We start from the raw sequence: 22,928 nt of genomic DNA, 5'->3' as shown, positions 1-22,928 counted from the left end.
TGTCTAATTGCACTTGCTTAACCGTGTACGCCTGAGACTTAGCCTAGACTGCTCGCGCCACGCACCTAGAGGGTGAGCAGGGGTTATTCTGGGGAGTCACCCTTCGCCCTGACAAGAGGTAAAGGGTCCCTGCTTGTTGTGGGTACACACCTGCACCAACCAGAGCCCCCTCATTTCTAACAGGTCACTAGAGGACTGCAAAGGGAGTGACAGGGTATTTCCTGGAAGTGTATGGATACTGACTAGGGAATTGAAGGTGTGAAAGACAATTGGGTACGTGGTTAGAGGACTGCATGCATAGTGGATAGGGGTTTGAAGAAGTCCATGTGCTAAGACCTGGCTCAGTGCATGAATACTTAGGCAGTGACTGAATCATTAGAGTACTGGAAAGAGAGTGTCTTGGTGAATTTATAAGTGTTTGGGTTTTGGCACAGTGAATGGATTAGTACATGGTGTTGAATGGTTCACTAGAGGACTGCAAAGGGAGTGACAGGGTGTTTCCTGGAAGTGTATGGATACTGACTAGAGAATTGAAGGTGTAAAAGACAAGTGTATAGTATGTTAGAACACTACATGCATACTGCATAGACATTTGAAGCAATCTATTTGGTACGGAGAAACTGACTAAATAATCAGACTACTTCTAGGACAGTGCTTAGGTAAAACTTTTAAATTTTCAGTTCTGCCACAGTGAACAAAAAAGTACATGGTACTGCACCTTAGTGTCAAACCCTGACTCATTTTATCAATGCATAAGCAAAGACTAGCTTCTAATGCTACTAAAACTTGACAACATGACCGGTTTTAAAACCGTTATCTGTCAGCAAATACACAATGTTACCAAACGCTTCTCTCACAGTGGTTCCCAAATGCACACAGACTCACAGTGTGATTCTAGACAAACAACACTATCCCTAGCAGATTACCAAAACTCATTCACTACAGTGGAAGGGGTAAGGGAACTGCACACAATCTACATTTTTCACGACTGCACTTTAGTGTCAATGCCCGACTCATTTAATCAACGCATAAGCAATGACTGGCTTCTAATGCTACTAAAACTTCACAGCATGACAGGTTTTAAAAAAGTTATCTGTTCAGCAAATACATGATGTCACCAAATGCTTCTCTCACACTGATCCCAAATACACACTAACTCACACTGTGATTCTAGACAAGCACCACTATCCCTAGGAGTTTACCAAAACTCATTCACTACAGTGCAAGTGTTAAGGGAACTGCACACAATCTACATATTTCACAACTGCAATTTACTGTCAATGCCTGACTCATATAATGAAAGCATAAGCCATAACTGTCTTCTAATGATACTAAAACTTGACAACATGACATGTTTTAAAACAGTTATCTGTCAGCAAATACACAATGTTACCAAACACTTCTCTCACAGTGGTTCCCAAATGCACACAGACTCAGTGTGATTCTAGACAATCGACACTATCCTAGGAGTTTACCAAAACTCATTCACTAGTCTGGAAGAGTTAATGGTACTGCACACAATCTACATATTTAAGTACATTACATCGGTGTCAAAGCATGACTCATTTAATCAACGCATAAGCAAAGACTGGATTCTAATGCTACTAAAACTTCACAACATGACCGGTTTTAAAAAAGTTATCTGTCAGCAAATTCATGATGTCACTAAATGCTTCGCTCACACTGATCCCAAATACACACTAACTCACACTGTGATTCTAGACAAGCACCACTATCCCTAGGAGTTTACCAAAACTCATTCACTACAGTTGAAGTGGTAAGGGAACTGCACACAATCTACATATTTCAGGACTGCACTTTTCTGTCAAAGCTTGACTCATTTAATCACATCATAAGCCATAACTGTCTTCTAATGCTGCTAAAACTTCACAACATGACAAGTTAAAACAGTTATCTGTCAGCAAATACATGGTGTTACCAAATGCTTCTCTCACAGTGGTTCCCAAATGCACACAGACTCACTGTGTGATTCTAGACAAACAACACTATCCCTTGCACTATACCAAAACACATTTCTTCATCTAGAAGTAGTACTACATTTTAGTATAGAAACATAACATAACTCATTTCACAAATTCATAAACAATGACTGGTTTCTAATTCTACCAAAATATAAAAACAGCACAGTTATCTGTCTACAAACACATGAAAAACACAAATGCTTATCACAGAATGGTTTCTACATGCACACACATTGTAGAGAAAAAAAGTACTCCCTACACTTTAGCAGGAGAAATACATTAGTCTGATTAAAATCAAAATAGTCTACATACATCCCTCACAATTAAATAACTCATCTTTCAAGTTCCTTTGTAGATTAAGAAGTATATCAATCACTCAACCATATTTTCTTTTACAGAATCTCTGCACTGTGCACCTCTCAGCAAAATCAAAGAATGGAAAAGTTTCCCTTTCATTTTCCACACATATACATGTAAACATCAAATCACAATCCTTCACACATAAACTCAAAAGCAAACACACATTTCTATTAGTTAAACATTTCAACCCTTTCCAACTGAAATACATTTCAACCCTTCACCCAATCTGCCTTCTGCCTCTTACCATAGAAACAGGTCATGGAACAATGCACTGAGCTCACAGGTCACAAGTTCAGCACACAATGTTCCTACACAAGACAGGAAGTGTGTTTGACTTTTCAACATATCAGCTTACCACATATAATGTTCCTTACAATCTGTTTTTGTTAACCAATAAGAATCATACCTTTAAAAAACAGAAATATAAACCCTACCTTTCAGTGTAGAAACTAGTCATACAACCAATAATTTCTTGTCTTTTTTCAAAAAACATTGCCGTGGATCCGCGCACCCAACGCGTGAGAATTCGTGCACCCAACGTGTTAGGATGCGCGCACCGTGCGCGTATTTCGCCGTTTTTTTTTTTTTTAAAAAAGGGGGCCCCAGAGGGTCCTTCTGGGACCCCCTAAGCACCTCTAGAGGGTCAGAGTATTTCCACTCTGCCCCCTTTATATGTTTTACACACTTATTCCCCTTGCTTCTTCAGCCTCGCTTCTACCGAGGCAGAAAATGTCCGCCAACAGTTCCTGGTTTCGAATGTAGAGAGACACTAGACAGCCAATTAGCATTCAGCGCGCGATCGGTAGGGTGCGCGCTCGGTTCGGGGAGGGTGCGCTTACGGTGCGGGTACGGTCTGCGGATCCTCCGCGGCCATAGATATCACTAACTTTTTTACCCTAATTTTCTCAGGAACTACTGAACAGATTCACACCATATATGCAAAAGGCACAAGTCCGAACTGAGGACTACCTCTTTGCCAAATTTGGTGTCATTCCGTTCAGCGGTTCGGGCTGTAGCTGTGACAACAGATCCTATGGGAAATTGCATGGGGAAAACGCGCTTTGGGACCCCCCTTTTTTCTCGCCCACCGCTTGACGGATCACCGCAAGGTGCTCCGCGGCCAGCTCCGCAGAGTTTCCAAAAGTTTGGAAAATTTCGCGAGGATTCGTCAACCGGTGCCAGACTTATTGGGAATAGAATGTTGCGGATTTCCTATGGAAAATAGGTCCTAACTATAACTATCTACTGACGACCGCCAGATAATATATATATACAAAGTGTGTGCATGTGTGTGTATCAGTGTATATACATATAACCACACACACACGTTTTCTTTTTCAAGTTTTGATTTCTGCATACAGGGCTGTATTCAACAGAAGTCGTCACCCCTGATCTGCTCCCGGGGGGGGGGGGGCGTTAGCCCACAAAGCACCAGGGTTTTTTTTAATACATATGGGTGGGGGCTGCTCAGAATGGGCATGCCAATGCCCCCTCCCCAAAAAATTGCACAGTCTTTCTGTCCCCCCAAGAGGCAGATGGGAGCAGAGAGCCCACTAGGCACCAGGGATTTCTCCCCCCAAAGTTTGGTGTGGGGGCTGCCCAGAATGGGTGTGCCAATGCCCCACCCCCTAAAAAAATGCCACATTCTTTCTGCCCCCCCCAGGAGGTAGATGGGGTAGTAGCCCCTGATCTGACACTGGGGGGCAGAAAACCCACTAGGCACCAGGGATTTTTTTTATACATAGGGGTGGGGGCTGCCCAGAATGGGCATGCCAATGCCCCCACCCCAAAAGATTGCACAGTATTTCTGCTCCCCCTGAGGCAGAGGGGGGGAAATAGCCCCCACCCTCCAAAACAAATGCCACAGTCTTTCTGCACCCCCTGGAGGAAGATGGTGCAGTAGCCCCTAATCGAGAGCACACTAGTCGATTATGTTGTTTTTTTTAGACATAGGGGTGGGGGCTGCCCAGAATGGGCATCCCAATGCCCCCACCCCACCCAAGAACTAGCCGCAGAAAGCCCACTATGCACTGACTTTTTTCGGAATGTGCCTACCTATGGATTGTGGGTCCTAGCACAGCCGGCACCTAGGAAAACATAGCAAACCTGTATATTTTTTAAAACTAGACACCAAGGGGAATCCAGGATGGGTTGACTTATGTGGCTCTCACTAAGTTCTGTTACCCAGAATCCCTTGCAAACCTCAAACTTCATAAAAATAACACATTTTCCCACATTTCAGGGATGGAAAGTTCTGGAATTTACGCAGATCCACAAACTTCCATCCACCTAGCTTTACTCAAAGTCTCCTGATAAAAATGGTACGTCACTTGTTTGGGCAGGTTTACTACCCGAGACAGGGAACGGGCCAAAACGCAACATGGACACACCACATTTTTACAGTGAAAACTGTCCCTTTTTTGCAAAGTGCCTAGCTGTAGATTTTGAACCCTAGCTCGCCGGCACCTAGGGAAACCTAGCAAACCTATACATGTTCTAAAACTAGACACCCAGGGTAATCCAGTATGGGGTGACTTGTGTGGCTCACACCAGGTTCTGTAACTCAGAAACCCCTGCAGACAGCAATCTTTGTTAAAAAAAAAAAAACACACATTTTCCCTAAAGTTCTGGAATCTGTGTGGGGCCACAAACTTCCACCCACCCCGCATTCTCCTGATAAAAATGGTACCGCACTTATGTGGGTGGATCAAGTACCCACGACATGCAAGGGCCCAAAACATATTGTGGAGACATCAAAATTACAAAACAACCTGGTTTTGCACGGGGGGGGCGCACCTGGGGTTTTGGCCCCGGGCTCAGCAGCCATCTAGGGAAACCTGTGGAAACCCACACATTTCGGAAAACTAGACACACTGGGGAGTCCAGTGAGGTATACCTTGCTTGGATCGCCCAAAGTTTCCCTAACGAGAATACCCTGCAAACCTCAAATTTAGCTGAAAAAAATCACATTTTCCTCACTTTTCTGTGTGGGAAAGTTCTGGGATCACCGGGCTGAAACAAATTTCCTACCCAACAAAAACGGGGGAGTGAGAGGTAAAGACTAGGTTCATCTTCCTTATAGATTCATATTAAAAAAAAAGTGAAAGATTCTAAAAAAAAATCAGTTAAGGAAAGAGAGTATGAAATACAATTAATCTCCACTGAGATCATTTAATGTGAAAAGAACATTTTTTCTAGAGACCCCTCACCCACCAGGGTTGCCCCTTGGTGGCATGCTTCATCGTTTTGGTTCATCCCAATCCTCTACAGATTGAGGCGTGTTACAACTAGACGTTTGTGTGAGAGCACCTATATATAGAGTCTATGATAAAGACAGTGTATGTAAAGTGGAGTGGAAAATAGGTGCTTGTAGGTTAAAAATACCTGACTAGTAGGACTGTTGTTTTATTCCCACCTCTAGCTGTTATGGTTAAACTCAGGGGTTGTGACTGAAGGAGTGGACTGTAATGAGTCCGTTCTTTTCAGTAATGATTGGTCAACATGTTTTGAGCCGTTCCCCCCCAATGGCTCTTCTTCAGGACCGATAGGAAAATTAATACCATTGGTACCACTCCTCAGAATCCTATAGTGAGGACACAATGGATAGCATGACATGCGCATACCCCAATTATACATATAGTAACCTTTTGTCTATCCGTATCGGAAATGAAAGAAAAAGTGGAAAATTTAAAAACAGCCTTTGCTGACAAACCTGCATAATGCAAATAAACAATATATTGAAACAACCTACTGTGAAGGTGCATGGTAAAACTGTAAGAACATGATCACTCCGTATGTGAAACAAAATGATAAATTCCCACTATTATAGCTTTCACTCAGTGGTTGCGAAAATGTCTCCATCAAAATGGTGAGGCATTGTAAGACAAAATGAACAAACAAAACAAACACAACATGTACATACTTTTTGACGCCGTAGTAGTGCATCATGGTCTTGCCAGGGAGGAGGGGCCTGTAGTCAAACTCTAAATCAAGGAGAGAATGGAACATAGGATAGTTACGTATAGTAACCAGCATATGGCTTTTGAGCTTCAGAAAAGTGCGAAGGTTGTCAAACGATTGACTCCACTCGTGGCTATCAGAAGAAAAGCCATGTTAGACCGCACAGATTACTTACTTCATCAATGCCGTCCTCTGCCTACTTGCCTAAATCGGATCCATGGAGACCGAATCAAGCAGGGCCATTTGGAGTATTAGTAGATTGGCACAAATCAGCAATAGTAGACGGTAATAATAGACACCCGATGGGTGGAAAAATATTTTTTAAAAAGTTCCTTATTATGAAGGCAGGGTTTTTCGAGACAGCAGATTCTATCCCAATTAGTATGGGTAGGGACTGGAAAAACAAAATAAATAGTAAAGGTAACAAATCAATGTTGCTTATTGTGGAGAGACACCAAAAAACACTGCCTTCATAATAAGGAATATTTTTAGAATATACTTTTCCACCCGTTGGGTGTCTATTATTAATGTCTGCTATTGCTGAGGTATAATTTTTATCAGGAGACCAAGGGATACGCTGGGTGGAAGGACATTTTTGCCGGTGCGGTGATCCCACACAAAAATGTAAGGGAAATGTGATTTGTTTAGCTGAATTTGAGGTTTGCAGGGGATAGTGGGTGGATAAACATTTGGGGATCCACGCAAACCATACCTTCCTGAACTCCCCCAGGTGCCTAGTTTTCAGAAATGTCTGGGTTTGGTAGGTTTTCCTAGATGGCCATCGAGCCCGGGGCCAAAAATGCAGGTGGCCCCCTTGCACAACCAGTTGATTGTGTGATAGATCATTTTTGATGTCTCCAAAATACATTTTGGGCCATTCCTTGCCATGGGTACTTTGCCCGCCCACACAAGTGAGGTACCATTTTTATCGGAAGACCTGGAGGAATGCCAGGTGGTAGGAAATGAGTGTCAGCGATTGAACCCACAACTTTCCCACACAGAAATGTGAGAAAAATTTGATTTTCTCAGCTAGATTTGAGGTTTGTAGGTAATTCTGGGTAAGAAAACGTAGGGGGATCAATGCTAGCCACACCTCCCTGGACTCCACCGGGTGTCTAGTTTTCAGAAATGTGTGGATTTGGTTGGTTTCCACAGATTGCCGCCAAGCACGGGAACAATAACGCAGGTGCCCCTCTTGCAAAACCAGGTTGTTTTCTGATAGATAAAGAGCATCTGCGTTTTTGGTCCCGGGGTCTGCAGCCATCTAGGGAAACCTACCAAACCCGCACATTTCAGAAAACTAGAGACCTGGGTAAGTCCAGAGAGGTATGTCTTGTGTGGACCCCCAACGGTTCCCTACCCAGAATCCCCCGCAGACCTAAACTTTTGCTGAAAAAATCAAATTATTCTCAAATTTGTGTGAGGAAAAGTCGTAGGATCACCGGACTAACACAAATTTCCCACCACCCAGCATTCCTCCAGGTCTCCCGATAAAAATGGTACCTCCCTCGTGTGGGTGGGTCAAGTACCCGCGACAGGCACGGGCCCAAAAAGTATTGTGGAGACAACAAAATTACATATCACAAAATGATCTGGTTTTTCAAGGGAGTCACATGAGTTTTTAGTCCCAGGCTTGGCTGCCTTTTAGGAAAACCTATCAAACCTACACATTTCTGAAAACTAGGGACCTGGGGGAGTCCACGAAGGTATGGTTTGCTTGGATCCCCTAACATTTCCCTACCCAGAATTCCCTGCAAACCTCATATTTTGCTGCAAAAATCTAATTTTTCTCAAATTTTTGTGTGGAAAAGTTGTAGGATCACTGGGCGGACACAAAATTCCTACCACCCAGCGTTCCTCCAGGTCTACCAATAAAAATGATTCCTCACTCGTGTGGGAAGGTCAAGTACCCGCGATAGGCAATGGCCCTAAATGTATTGTAGAGACTTCAGAATGACCTATTCTAAAACGACCTGGTTTTGCAGGGTGGGGGGGGCACCTGGGTTTTTGGCCCCGGGCTCAGCGGCCATCTAGGGAAACCTACCAAACCCACACATTTCTGCAAACTAGACACCCTGGGAAGTCCAGTGAGATATAGCTTGCAAGGATTTTTGTGTAGGATCACCATGCCAGCACAAATGTCCTACATCCAGAGTTCCCCTTGATCTCCCAAGTAAAATGATACCTCACTTGTGTAGGTGGGCGAAAGGCCTGTGAGTGGGAAGGGCCAAAAACATAGGTATTAAGGGTATAGCACCATGAATTCTAAGCATTACATTTTTAGAAAAATTACATTTTAGCTGATTCTGCATAGGACAGCCACACAAGTGAGGTATCATTTTACTCGGGAGACCAATGGGAACGCCACGTGGTAGGACATTTGTGCCGGCACAGTGATCCCAAACAAAAATGTGTGGAAAAAGTGATTTTTTTTCAGCTAAATTTGAGGTTTGCAGGGGATTCTGGGTAGGAAAACGTTGTGGGATACACGCAAGCCATACCCCACTAGACTCCCCAGGGTGTCTGGTTATCAGAAATGTGTGGGTTTGGTAGGTTTCTCTAGATAGCCACAAGCCCGGGGCCTAAAAAACAGACCCCCCCCTTCAAAACCAGGTAGTTTTATGATTGGTAATTTCGCTCCATAGTATGATTTGCGCCATTTCGCAGTGGCCGCTTACAGAGGTAACACTGTGGGGTGATAAGGCGGGGCGGGGACGGGTGGGGGGAGTAGTGGAGTCCGACATACGACGGCAGATATTTATTTATTTATTTACGTTCAGCTTTGCCGTCGTATGTAGGACTCCACTACCCACCCAACCAGCCCCACCATGCCCCCTCACCACCCCACAGCGTTACTTCTGTGAGTCACCACTGCCATTTCCTGTTGAAGCCACTATGCCTACCCACACAAGTGAGGTACCATTTGTATCGGGAGACCTGGGGGAATGCTGGGTGGTAGGAAATTTGTGTCAGCCCGGTGATCCCAGAACTTTCAGCTAAATTTGAGGTTTGCAGGGGATTCTGGGTTGGGAAACGTTGGGGGATCCACGCAAGCCATACATCCCTGGACTCCCCAGGGTATTTAGTTTTCAGAAATGTGTGGGTTTGGTAGGTTTCACTAGATGGCTGCTCAGCCCATGGCAAAAAACCCAGGTTCACCCCCTTGCAAAACTAGGTCGTTTTGTTACAGGTAATTGTGATGTCTCCACAATACATTTTTGGCCCTTGCCTGTCACAGGTACGTGACCCACCCACACAAGTGAGATACCATTTTTATCTGGAGACTTTGGAGAATGCGGAGTATGTGGATGTGGGGGGGTGCCGAGTGAAACCCGTCCATGGTCCGTATGTCGTAACGGAGACCACTTGCCTGTGGGAGTTAGGACCCAGACACCACCTTCCCTTATGACACCCTCCAGGAGGATAAACACACCCCTCCGTATTCTCCCCACACAGGAACCACTCCCTAAGGACGTCACCGGGGAAGGAGGGAGTAACCCCGGAAGTAGTCACCAGGCGGATGAGAAAAGGGACCAATCAGCACCCAGCAGCCGGGAAGAAGCCGAGAGAGAAGGAAGTCAGAGAGCGAAGAAACGGTGAAGCGGGAGGACGCGGAATCGGAAGAAGACGAAGATACCAGGCGGAGCGAAGGAGACAACGGAGAAGACGACGAGCGGTTGTGTGAAGACTGGTGGTCCCCAAAGGAGGAGGCTGGAGAGCGGCCGCAACTCTGGAGAGTTGCGGCGGAGCCGGTGAGTACTCCGAGTCAGGGAAGGGAGAGAGAGAGGGAGGGGGGGGGAGAAGGAGGAGGGGGGGGACAAAAACGTCTAAGAATCACAGTAAAGGCTCAACGAGATTTAAAAAGCACTATCCCCACACAGGATTAACCACCCCTGGTCTAACCGTGATACGTAGCACAAACCCTCGTGCACCTTTTCCCACCTTAGTCCCTTAGACACATAAATTCCCCTACCCTCACAAGTGACCCTGACCTACCAAAGAACCTCATTTGTACCACCCACTGGGTATGGTGACGGATTGCCCTAGTTTATGGGCCTATTATGAAAAGAGAGGACTGACGGCTCCTTTTTCTCTCACTTATTCCTATGAGCCTCCGTGGGAGAACCGAAGACCGCGAAGAAGCCCAAACAGACGGGGAAGCTATTGAAAACAACGTTCCACTTAAAAGAGAGAAACAGTCCGAAAACCCAGAGGAATCACCAACACCCTCTATCTCTATTTCCGACTCTGTAAATAAAAGCCGCCGACTGGCACACTACATACAGCCTCCTCGTCTGTTTATCCGGCCCGCACTTCCACAGTGGAATTTTGTGGATCCACGCAGATTCCAGAACTTTCCATCACAGAAATGTCAACAAAATGTGTTTTTTTGGACAACGTTTGTGGTTTGCAAGAGATTCTGGGTAACAAAACCTGGTGAGAGCCACACAAGTCACCCCATCCTTGAATCCCCTTGGTGTCTAATTTTCAAAAATGTATAGGTTTGCTAGGTTTCCCTAGGTGCCGGAAGAGCTAGGGTTCAAAATCTACAGCTAGGCCCTTTGCAGAAAAGGGGTCAGTGTTCACTGTAAAAATGTGGTGTGTCCACGTTGCGTTTTGGGCTGCTTTCTGTCGCAGGCACTAGGCCGCACAAGTGAGGTCCATTTTTATCGGAATATTTATGACAACATAGAATTGTAGAGCAACTGTTATTACCTATTGATTTTCGATGCATTTCAAATGTTCAAACAATGGCAAAAAAATCCTACACCGAACTTTGTGTTGCCAGACAGTGTGGCCGGCAAATATTTCATTCTAATTTTGGTTTCTGTACTGTGAAAGAATACTATCACTGATCTATCTATGTGCCATATATGAACTCTATCATCGCATCCTTAGAAAGCTGGTTTAGCGATGAAAACAAGAACAATTTGAGTCTGTTGTCACTCTACCCAAAACACATGGCAAATATGACACTTGAGCAATCCAAATGCCATATTGCAAACATTAGGGAAATTTACATCATTGAAAACCTGGAAACCGAAGAAGTCACATGGTTTGAGATCTGGTCAATGGTGGGTGAGCAGTTTGAGAATAGATTTCTGGATTTGCTAAAGCACACAGATTTATCTCCATCAGTCCAGCAAGCAATTCTCATTGCTCTCACATTACCAGTGCCCTCTTGCACAGTGAAAGGTCTTTCAGCACAATGAGAAGGGTAAAAACCTGGTTGAGGTCTAGGATGGCAGATGATCACTTATTATGTTTGTGCATGATGAGCATACATCGACCACAAATTGTTGGAAACATACAACAGCTGATTGAAAAAGTAATTGATAAATTTGCACAAGACTAACGACGTGTACAGTTCATTTTTCGAGATCACTACTAACCAGTGAACAAATACTGTAGAAAACTACTTATTGAAAAATGTAATTTGAGCAAGAGTGTTGATGTTTGCAGTTCCTAACCTGCAACAGTTATCCAGTTTAAGGTTATATGTTTTATTTTCCAATTTGGATGAGAACAGTTGTTATTTTATTTAAGTTAATACATTTTCTAAATAAATACATTCGTCATATATTTTAATTTTCATTTGTTTGTGCACGTTTACATCAAATGCAGATTCTACATGTTTTTTTATAATTCAGTTATAGTGCCTTCACTGTCTTGATCATGTGTGGATGAATAATGTGGTGCATTCAATAATGGTGACATCAAAACAGATTAGAAATTGCTAATCAGACAATGGCAGTATGATGCTTCTATTAAGCTTTTGCATCTGGTATCTCAACCCTTTGCATGCCTGCGCTTTTCCTCTTTGGCCAGGAGCCGCGCCTGGCAGCAGCTTTTTCGTTTTTGATAACTGGTAGATATCTACCAAAGGCAACAAAAGACAGAGATGGATGTGGCACAACAAACCTATGGAGTAAGGGAACAGTGTGACCTGCTTCCTGTGCCCCATGGCTCCTCCTGCACCCCAGTGATTCTTGTGCCCCACCTGGCACACAAAATGTCGGAGGATGGGTAGTGCTAAGCTTTTGACCCCTCCCCCCCCAAAAAAATACCTGCGGATGCCCATGTCTCAGAGGGTTATTTGAGGATCCACCTTAGAAGCGTTCCTGCCCACAATCAGCACCCTCTCCTTGCAGAGCCTTTGCAGCTCAGACCTAGTGAGGTTGTTAACATCAATCAGCTGCATCTCCATGGTAGTAGAGGAAGGTAGGGTTACTAAAATGTAGAAAATAAAAACAGCCAATGGAGATCAAGGAGAATTTCAAAAGACTTGAATTGGTCTCAGACATGAGATGGTAATGTACACCAAATCACTGTATGGCACGGAACAAACACAAGTCCTATCCTCACCGCTGATCACCAATGTTAGAATTGGGTTACTGGTTGACTGGGGTGTGAGCCCTGTTCAACCAGCAACCACAAGCCTAGTCAGGGCAAGGCACAAGCAAACAACTAATTAACTTGTGCTCAACCCCTTGGTAGCTTGACACAGAGCAGCCAGGCTTAACTTTGGGGCAATGTGTAAAATATTTGTACCAGACTTCAAATAATAAAACGAGAAAATACCAAACAAAAAGTATCCCATACCAAAGTAGAGAAATAGATCTTCATGTACTAAATAAAAGATGATCAAAACAACAAAAATCCAATTAGCAGAACCGGAGTTATGAATTTTTAGAGAATAAACTGCAATTTAGTGCCCAAAAGCATAAAGCGCCAACCACAACTATCTGGTTGATCTGGACCAGGTCAAAGTCCTATGGATAGGAGATCAGTACTAAGAGTGCCATTTACATTGGAGGGGGTAGCGAGGAGCAAGGAGAGAGTTGCAGGCAGTGATCGGCATGGTGCAAGGAGCAAGCCGGGCTTCGCGTATGGGTGGTCGAAGATGCTGCATTAACAAATGGACTGGCGGCGGCTCTTGCTGATTAATAGGCAAGGTTCCTGTGCGAACAAGCCCATTCACAGTTGCGAAGAGCCCAAACGCTTGAATTTAAGAGCTCAAGAGCCACACCAATGGTCCAGGACCTGAGAAGAACTGCTTGGGGGTCAGGAACTCCCTGAAGATGGGTCCAGGAACTGTTGGGGAGCTTTTCATATCCTTGACGCTCTGATCAGGAGGCCAGCAGACAAGCCCCTTGATTCACTCTGTGTCCTGGGTTCTAAATGGAGTTTCGGGCCCAGTACTTCTTCCCCAGGTAAAAGAGGGCAGCAGGTCAGCCCTGCAGAGCAGCAGGTCTTCCAGAGCAGCAGTCCAGAAGAGTGACAGTCCTTGTAGCAGCACAGCATTCCTTCTTCCTGGCAGAGTATCCACAGGTCCAGAAATGTACTGTAGAGGTGGGGGTGAAGGCCCTATTTTTATACACTGGTGCCCTTCTCCTGGATGGTGGGAGAAGCTTCTGGCAAGGTTTTTTGAAGTGTATGAAGTGATCTGACTCCCCTGCCTTGGGTCCAAGTAGCTGCAGTGACAATAGAGGGTGATAAGGCCCTTTGTGTGAAGGCAGAGCATAGGCTATTCATTTGTAAGTGGGGCTGTGCTCATCCCCCCCATCCTGCCAGGTCCCCCCAGGCACACATAATTCCTCTATTGTATCTGTCTGGGAGGAATTCACAAAGCCTGACAGCTACACCAAGTCATGTAACCCAAGACGGACTGCAGGCACAAAGTGCCACGGGTACGAAAATGCAAACTTTCTAAAAATAGCATTTTAAAAATTGTAATGAAAAATCCAACTTTATCATAAAATAGGTTTTATCATTACAATGTCATAGGTATCAAACATGACATATCCACCTCCTCTCAATTATAAATTACAGCGTATTCAATGTAATAAGAAATCCCCAATGTTATCCTATGGGAGGTGTAGGCCTCACAGAAGTGAAAAACGAATTTGGGAGTTTTTCACAACCAAGACATGTAAAGCTTCATAGTACATATACAACCTTTAAATTACACAGCACACTGTCCTATGGGCTACATAGGGCCTACCATAGGGGTGACCTATATGTAGGCTTTCCTGTTTTCAGTTTCTATTTTTGGTAAATTCTGGTGGGGTGTTTTCAGTGTTTTCAAGTGATTTTAATACCTTAAAAAACAGTGGTTATCAGTGGTTACACATTTTCGCACCATCAAAAACTACAGAAACAGTGTTTTTCCGAAGTTTATGGAACGTGTTACTTTTATTATTGCTTGCTTTCTGCACTGATAGCACATGGTATATAGACAGTGTAAATATAGTGTATTTGAGGTCCAAATAGATTTGTGCAAATTAAACTTATTGTAGTACACCACACAATACTTCTTCAGTGAGTCTTTGGTCATGTGCGATCGCTCTTTCCTTCCCACGTAAACTTCTGTGAAAAGGCCCTCTCACCATTGGCACTTGAGATGGGCAACGCCAAAACAGCCAGTACACAATTTGTTAACTCTGGCCACTGACATAGCTATCCATGCCAATACTGGTTCACTTGAAGATTGCGATTCTCAGGGCAGGTTCTGCAACACTTGCGCTGATCTGGGCGCTTATGCCCTCAAAGTTATTGAAGCGGCTAAATATGAAGCAGCACTTTTGAAACTACAGAGGAAATTCCCCTACACGGAAGGGATCTAGTACAGAGTACCACAGTGAGGTTTCATTGACTTCAAATGCCATTGGTGGTGAAGGGACATTTCTATGCATCATTGCAAGCCATTTTTCATACATTGTAAAATAAATGTCCCTGAATTGCTCTTCACCATTACTTTGCTTACCAAGTGGCAAGCCCTCTACCATGGAACACGTTGTAGGGCCAAAGTCACTAACAGTGTTGTCCAGCCGACTCTCAAGGCGATGTTTCAAATCTATAACAATTATGCTAAACGCTTGGCAGACAAGGGTGTTTTCAGATTCTAGTTGTTTTATTATGTTCACTACAGCAGTTATGGTTTCCTGTAAATATCTAAGAACGCAGTATAGTGTATTTTTTTTTCACATAACTATCAATATATGACCAAAGATCCTCACATTTCTTGCCTTTGGCATCATCACTTAGCATTTTTTTTTTTTTTTTTTTTTTAAAGATGAGAGTGAGAGGGACCCCTTGTCACAACCAAGGGAAATGGGGTACTTATAACAAGTATAAAGAGAGATTCCCAGGCGGAAAACTTGAAAGGACACCATGCTAGCTGTGGCACACATAAATTACAGCCCATATGTTAGAACATGTACAAAATCAAATTAAACAGAAAACCATATTAAAATGATTTTAAAAGTTTTTATTTTAATAAAAAAACACAGTAAAAATACTTTGGTTTTTAAGTATACAGAAACGCATAAAAACTAAGTTTCAACCCACAAAATGCAGTCCTATATATTTGGGAAAATTTCATGCCCTACCATACCAATGGGGTATGCAGTAATCTCAACAGTAGATAATTTCATCTAATTCCTATTGTAATCCAATATTCTAGACAGAGAGACAAAAACAGACAGTTAATTTTGTCATTCTTCTAACACATCCGTTTTAAAGATTTCAAAATGCTATTCTTCGGAACAATCGGATCATAATGTATCTCAAAGGAAAGCTATTGGTACGGATTGTGTCAAATAATAGCGTTGACGCGTTTCGATGGTTTTAGCTATGGTCCATCTTTATCAAGACAATAATAACGTCCCTCTTGTTATGGGCACTGGTTGGTTGTCGTTGTTGTTCCCTCCTTATATCATCATGTCCTGTTTCCAAATATATAGATAGGATCGATAGGTCTTTGCCATTAAAATGGGTGAAAAACTCAGTTTCAACCCACAAAATGCAGTCCTATATATTTGGGAAAATTTCATGCCCTACCATACCAATGGGGTATGCAGTAATCTCAACAGTAGATAATTTCATCTAATTCCTATTGTAATCCAATATACTAGACAGAGAGACAAAAACAGACAGTTAATTTTGTCATTCTTCTAACACATCCGTTTTAAAGATTTCAAAATGCTATTCTTCGGAACAATCGGATCATAATGTATCTCAAAGGAAAGCTATTGGTATGGATTGTGTCAAATAATAGCGTTGATGCGTTTTGATGGTTTTAGCTATGGTCCATCTTTATCAAGACAATAATAACGTCCCTCTTGTTATGGGCACTGGTTGGTTGCCGTTGTTGTTCCCTCCTGTTAACAATAGATCAGGGTAAACAAATCCGTTCACAAAGTTTGGCTATATACATCATCTGTTACATGAACTGCTATTCATCGATTGCATCTAAATAAACCAATCTTTTTTATTTTATTTTATTTTTGTCAGGTCTCATACTGACGTATATAAAGCTTTTATCATCAAGCACCCTATCATTTCCATTTACATTACACCATTATCCTATTATATTCTATCAGATGGGCTTTAAAGAAATTCATAACTTGATAGACATAAACACAACCCTTTATTTTTTATAGCCCCCAAGACCAAGGGATTACCTTATATCATCATGTCCTGTTTCCAAATATATAGATAGGATCGATAGGTCTTTGCCATTAAAATGGGTGAAATCTGGAAAGATATAATGGTGAGAGAGTGTGTCAAATTGACCCTCCTTCTCGTGGTTTTTTTTTGTAGTGATTAAGAGAGAAAACTAGGAGTATCCCAGTTCTTACCTCTATATGCACGTTCAGTAGTCAATTTGTGTTAAAAAGCACTCATCATATTTGTGCTTGCATATTTAGATATAGAAACCTGAACATGGGAGAAAAGATACAAACTTAAGTTCTATTATCTGGAGAGAGTATCGTTCGTCTTTATAATCAGTGTCTTCTAATTTACTCAAAATCTTTCCTGATATTACTGGTCCCCATATTTAGTGGTCTCAGCCAGGTTATGTTGGGCTATAAGACATGCTTATTCTTCTCATTTCTCCCCCCTCCTCTTTTTTATCTATATATTCGTATATACATTTATTTTATAGTCTTGTGTTCTTTTTTGACAAAAAATTCGAAAGTGGTTTCGAGCCTACCATATTTTTAGAAAATCCACTAACTTGCTGGCCGTATGGTATCCGGTTATCTATATACGTAGGCGGTAAATAGGGAATGCCTAATTGTCCCAAGAAACAGCCCGTTCTTAGCTGCTAATAAGGTCACAAAACACCTGTGGGGCACAGAGAGATAAAAATTGCTTTTAGATTTTACCCCTTTTTTTTGGATTGCTAATAGAGAAAAATAGCCGTATAAATCTAACGAGTTTCCTGAATTAAAAGTTCTCCCTATAATCACATACCATATACCATGTATCTCTGTGGCAGAGGGCTTCGCACTTGCTCACGTATTCAATATGACTGGGAAACCTTACTGTTCCTCTTTAAGTACTGCAAAACGCCTCACCGGATTAGCCCCGGTCACGGAGGTTGAAGTTGAATCAAATATGCACTTTGGACTATGTGCGCTACCTCAATTAGCGCGGTGATTGTTATCGTCGCACAAGACCTATCAAATGCAGGGAGATAAAGATTTTCCTTTTGTATTTTGCCCTTTGTGAATTGCTAATGGGCAAAAAATAAGCATATGGTTATAACGAGATCCCTAAACTTAAAATTATCCCTATGGTCCATACCTTATAGGGGGTTCTCCGTAGCAAGGCGCTTCGCACGTTCTCCCGTATTCGATATAATCAGGAACCCTTGCTATTCCTGTTTAAATACTACTGAACGCCTCGCCGGATTGGCCAACATCTAAAATGTTAAAAATACAATCAGCTGTGCGTTTTACGACGTGTGTGCTGCCTTAATTAGCTCAGGAAGTAGTATGGTCCATATATAAAGGGCCGGTCCATTGAGGACAATGTGTAATACCTGATTGACCCAGAACAAAAACAATACCGTCTCGTACGGGAACTGAATGCGGCTGTAGGCTCATTTTTTCGCCTACCTGCGCTTCCCACAGTAACCCGGAATTGTTTGAATTACCGTGCCAGGTGCGCCTCTAATTGACCCTTGCGCCCCCAAAGTAAACACAAAAGCATGTCAAGTTGGCACAAACCCGATCGTATTGGTTGGAAGGGCAAAATATATCTCCTATTGGTTGGAAGGGCAAAATATATCTCCTGTGTATGCTATAGTTCTTGCTGTTGTTGTTAAATTCTTGAATGTTCCGTTAATTATAAACTACCCGGCTCATTGAACTCATATTTATCAAGAGCCGATTATTATACTCTACCGATCTCTCAAAAGCCTAATAGTGATAATAACAATGTCCTCACTCCTGCAAGTTCTCCAATTGTAATAAAGGGCAAGACGTCTGTTCATAATAAAGGACAGAACTCAGAAACAACATTCTGTTATGCCTTAACCTACATATTATTTTTGATTGTATTGCAAAGCCCTATTTGTTATTAAACAGCCATTCTCACTACGAATAGGTAAGTCTGTCTCTACTGGTTCACCACCAGTTTCATCCAGTCTTCTCTAGTGTTTAAACCCTTATCTATAGTATTCAAGTAACACATGTACCATTGTTCCCTCATTTTCCTCTGTGCATCCAGATTGCCACCTCTCCTATTGACAGTAACTTTCTCCAATATAAACCACTTAAACTCGTTATATTGATGGCTTTCTTTGGAATAATGCCCTATCATCGGTGCATTTTCTTTCCTGTTCTTCAATGCTGATCTATGTTCTAGGAGACTAATGCGCAGCTCACGGCCTGTTTCGCCCACATATCCTAATCCACACGGGCAGACCAACAAATAAACCATGCTTTTGCTCCGGCAGTTATTCAACATTTTGGCCACCAAAATTTTATCATTAAAATTAAATTTTTTTGCCTGGATACAGTTCGGGCAGATGGAGCAGGTACCACATGTGTAGTTCCCTATTGCTCTCTGATTTTGAAGAGTAGTTTGAAAATTACCGTCACTATTTTTGTAAGTTGTCACCAGTGAATTTCTAATGGTTTTGTTGCGTCTAAAAGAAAAAAGAGGTTTGGATAGTGGTGACTGCAACCCATTATTCAAAATTTTCCAATTTCTATTGATTATGTTTTAAATTTTGTTGCTCAAACATGATTATTGGCTAACAAAAACTATCAGGTCTAGAGTTTTGTTCTTTTTCTCTTTATTGGTATTGAGGAGATGATCCCTATCATAGAACCTTGCACGTTTGAAGGAGTGCTTGATTAATCTTTTAGGATAACCTCTAGCCTCAAATTTATTTTCCATTCTCTCAGCATGGTGGTAGAAATCAGTCAGACTAGAACAATTCCGATGCAACCTTAAAAATTCCCCAAAAGGAATGTTGTCTTTTTGTGATTTTGGATGGTTGCTGTCATATTTTAAAAGGGTGTTTCTGTCCGTGGGTTTGGAGAACAATTCTACCTGTAACTGACCTGACATATCTTTTATTTTTATGTCCAAAAAATCCACACTTGTGTCACTGAAAGAGGCTGTAAACCTCAAGTTGACATCACCCATGTTGAGCCATTCCAAGAAAACCGGCAGTTGATCACTGGCACCATTCCAGATGAAAATGATATCATCAATGAAACGGTGCCAGTGCAATACGTTCTCGAAAAAAGGTGCCATCTCGTTATAGATGTGTTTTTGTTCGAACTGGCTCACATAGAGACAGGCCAGACTTGGGGCACACGATATTCTTAAGAAGTTGTGCTACTTCCTTCTTAAGAATATCAATCACAGAAAAGGGAACACGTACATAATGATCTTTCACATTAAGTAGTGACCTCATCCTATTTTCATAATCTACAGTATCTAAAATGATCACCCCTCCGCCTTTATCGGCGGGTTCGATGGTAATTGGCCTGTTGTATGATATATGTGGTGTAGTACCTTGATAAATGTGTACAACGGATTTTCACTTTTCTATTTTTCAGACTACAATAATAAAGGCAAACTGTATGGATCAGATGTGGAAGGTAAGATATATAAATACATAAATTCCACTTCCTTTGTATTCCTAATGAGCCAGGAGAAAGAATTGACGTTTTTTGTAAATGATTGAGTGTCCTAAACCATCCCGTTAGCTGCCGGGCTATTGTAATTTCCTGGTAAAGAAGATTCTGTTCGCTGACTGCCAGCTCAATGACCCACCCTTCGCACTATTTACCACCATCTGTTTATACAACATGTGACCACCAGGTCATGTGACCGCCTGGGCTCGATTCTTCTCCTCCCAACTCACGATTCAAGAAGTGGCAAGCTCAAGAGAAAGAATGGAGAGATGGGTAGAGTGGGTAGAACTGGCAGAGCAGGGTTAGGGTGGGCAGGCTGAAGGGAAAGAGGCCAGAACTGGGCAGGGGTGAAGGGAACACTGGAGGTAAGAGGGCAGCTTTGATTAGAGAAAACGGAAAGAAGATATACTAGAATAAAGCGGTCAGCCTAAGAGAAATAGGGCAGAATCAAAGAAGAAACAGGCAGACTGGTGGAAAGTCAACCAGGGTAAGTGGGCAGAATGGGGAGAATGCCTGGATTAATTACCAGTAATCTTCATTACTCCGATTCCTTATTCCTAATCCCATTACTTACTAATTGCAGTTTTCCCCCCTTTCTAAGGATATTTGAGGACCGTATTGCTCTAAAGCAGAGATACTCAAAGTACGGCCCGGGGGCCGCATGCGGCCCTCCTGACCTTTAATTGCGGCCCCCTGGTGAACAGCAGCACTGGGCTGTGGTTCACATTCAGGAAGCTGGGAAAAGGGCATAGTCTATTTGCAGGTTAACGAAACTAAAGGTTAAGAAGCAAAGACTGTTTTCTAGACAACTTATCTTTATCATGCATCTGCTTTGCACCCCCCTATGCCCGCCTTTCAACACCCCGACCCTCCCTGCTGGCATCGGTGCGGCCCTCGGGAAACCACAGACAGTACTTTGTGGCCCCCGGGGAAATGTTTGCGAGTACCCATGCTCTAAAGGTTGGTCCACAGTTTATTCCTGAAGTGAATTCCATCTTTCCCAGATCACAGGAATTTGTTCTTCCCGTTGTTCCCCTAACTCTGAATCTCTTCTGGATGTGGTGAGAGCAGTTCAGATTTATTAGTCGAGATCGACTGAACTTAGAATGAGTGTCTCCCTTTTTGCTAATTTCAGCCAGGTCACCAGATGGAAAAACTTCTCTTTCCATTTTATCTTGTTGGATTAAGCAGGTAATCCATTTTTCATACAGAAAATCTCATGTTGAGCAGCCTGGTTCCTTTCAGGGATCTTCATTCAGGGGGATGGCTCTCCTTGGGCAGAGTAGGGTGGGGCCCCCTCCTCTGTTTGTGCTGCAGCCGCCTGGCCCCTCATTCCACTGTTGTTGATCATCACACACAGAGCTTGGCTCAGGACTCAGCATTGGATGTGGAGCTGCCGTTCCTACATCTAAACCTAGATAGAGCTGATATCCTTTTGTCTGGCAGGTTCATGCATGTTTTCAAGCATTAAAATTGTTGTTGCATGAATTCCCTCAACTCTTATCTGGTAGGCTTTGGTATTCCTGTAATTAGTAAGGAATGGAAGAAGGAACAGACAAGGTCATGCCTGGATTACTTACTGGTAATCTCCATTACTCTGATTCCTTATTCCTCGTCCCAATACCTATGTTCCCTCCCTCCTTTCCTCCCTCTTTTTTATTTGGGAGTCTTTATAGAGGCTTGTTAAATCGGGATGAGTGGTAAGTCCGTCCTCCTTTTAAAGTGAGAGGAAGTTATTTAACAAAAAGACAGTCCAAGAAAGAGGTGGTTGGTAGGGGTGACCTCGGTGAGTTTCTCTCACCATAATAGCAACTAGTAAGGAATGGGACGAGGAATGGATGAGTAGTAATGTAAAGACTGTGGACAGAGAACAGAATCATGGTAACGAGGGGCGCATTCTCTCTGTTACTTACCCGTAATCTTCATTACTCCGAGTCATTGTCTTCCTCGCCACAGTCCTTAAGTTGTGTGCACCTCATGACTCTTGCACACATTCACCTGTAAAAATATAAAAAACTGTTACTATAATACCCACACTAAAATTGCCCCCACAGGAAGTGCGGTGAATCTGGGGACATATAGGTGCAGCCAAGACAGAGCACTACCTGCATTACACAAACGTAAGGAGTACCACCATTTTTCACCAACCTCAGGAAAGAAGGGCGCTAATGCAGGACTGTGGACAAAGAAGGCTAGACCTGAAGTAATGCAGTTTACCGGTAAGTAACCGAGTCACTACCTACCTCGTCCGTCTTCCTCACCACAGTCCTTACGTCATGAGCGCACACCCAAGACATAATGAAAAAATTGAGAGAGACAGAAAGAATGATCAGGGTCTGAGACACAAAGATAATCTTCTACTTTTGTGTAAATTTCAATTGTTTGCTCTTCACAATGGATTTACTAGTGGTATTTTTACAAGTGCAGACTCTCCGCACATAAAAAGGCCTATCTTTTTATGTAGGTATAAGTTTACTTTTGTGACTCAGGCCCCCTGTGTTCATTCCAAACATCAAGATAAAAAAACTACACAAATAAACATATTCCACTGCCGAAAGCACAGCTGAACCCAAGGAAGTGGAGCAATCTTCACCCAATCGTAATTTGTAAGGGGAAATGTGAGTATGATGGTCAGATCAAGCGGCTGCTGGGCAAGTATCTTTGAGCGAAGGCCCCTTAA

General features: G+C 42.8%; 1 protein-coding gene and 1 long non-coding RNA gene across 5 annotated transcripts in view; one reads left to right on the top strand and one right to left on the bottom strand.

The window, feature by feature from the left end:
* The window catches only part of LOC146808613 (NACHT, LRR and PYD domains-containing protein 3-like), an 879,818-nt gene that overhangs the window by 105,752 nt on the left and 751,138 nt on the right, over window positions 1-22,928 (top strand). For all 3 annotated transcript variants that reach the window (XM_085623637.1, XM_085623636.1, XM_085623638.1), the window contains one exon: window positions 20,171-20,212. In XM_085623637.1, the coding sequence (XP_085479763.1) occupies window positions 20,171-20,212 (42 nt within the window). The remainder of the gene's footprint in view (window positions 1-20,170; window positions 20,213-22,928) is intronic.
* LOC146808615 (uncharacterized) lies at window positions 15,559-18,150 on the bottom strand. 2 transcript variants are annotated; one of them, XR_014968011.1, is made up of 6 exons: window positions 17,898-18,150; window positions 17,565-17,770; window positions 17,302-17,435; window positions 16,946-17,024; window positions 16,769-16,841; window positions 15,559-16,465 (listed from the first exon to the last, which is right to left on the bottom strand). It is a non-coding gene; the product is annotated as an uncharacterized LOC146808615 (long non-coding RNA). The 2 variants fall into 2 exon arrangements; XR_014968012.1 differs by lacking the exon at window positions 17,302-17,435.

This window comes from Triturus cristatus, chromosome 8, assembly GCF_964204655.1.
Source record: "Triturus cristatus chromosome 8, aTriCri1.1, whole genome shotgun sequence".
Classification (NCBI taxonomy): Eukaryota; Metazoa; Chordata; class Amphibia; order Caudata; family Salamandridae; genus Triturus; species Triturus cristatus.
Note: the sequence above shows the minus strand (reverse complement) of the source record. Positions and strands in the feature narration are given on the sequence as shown.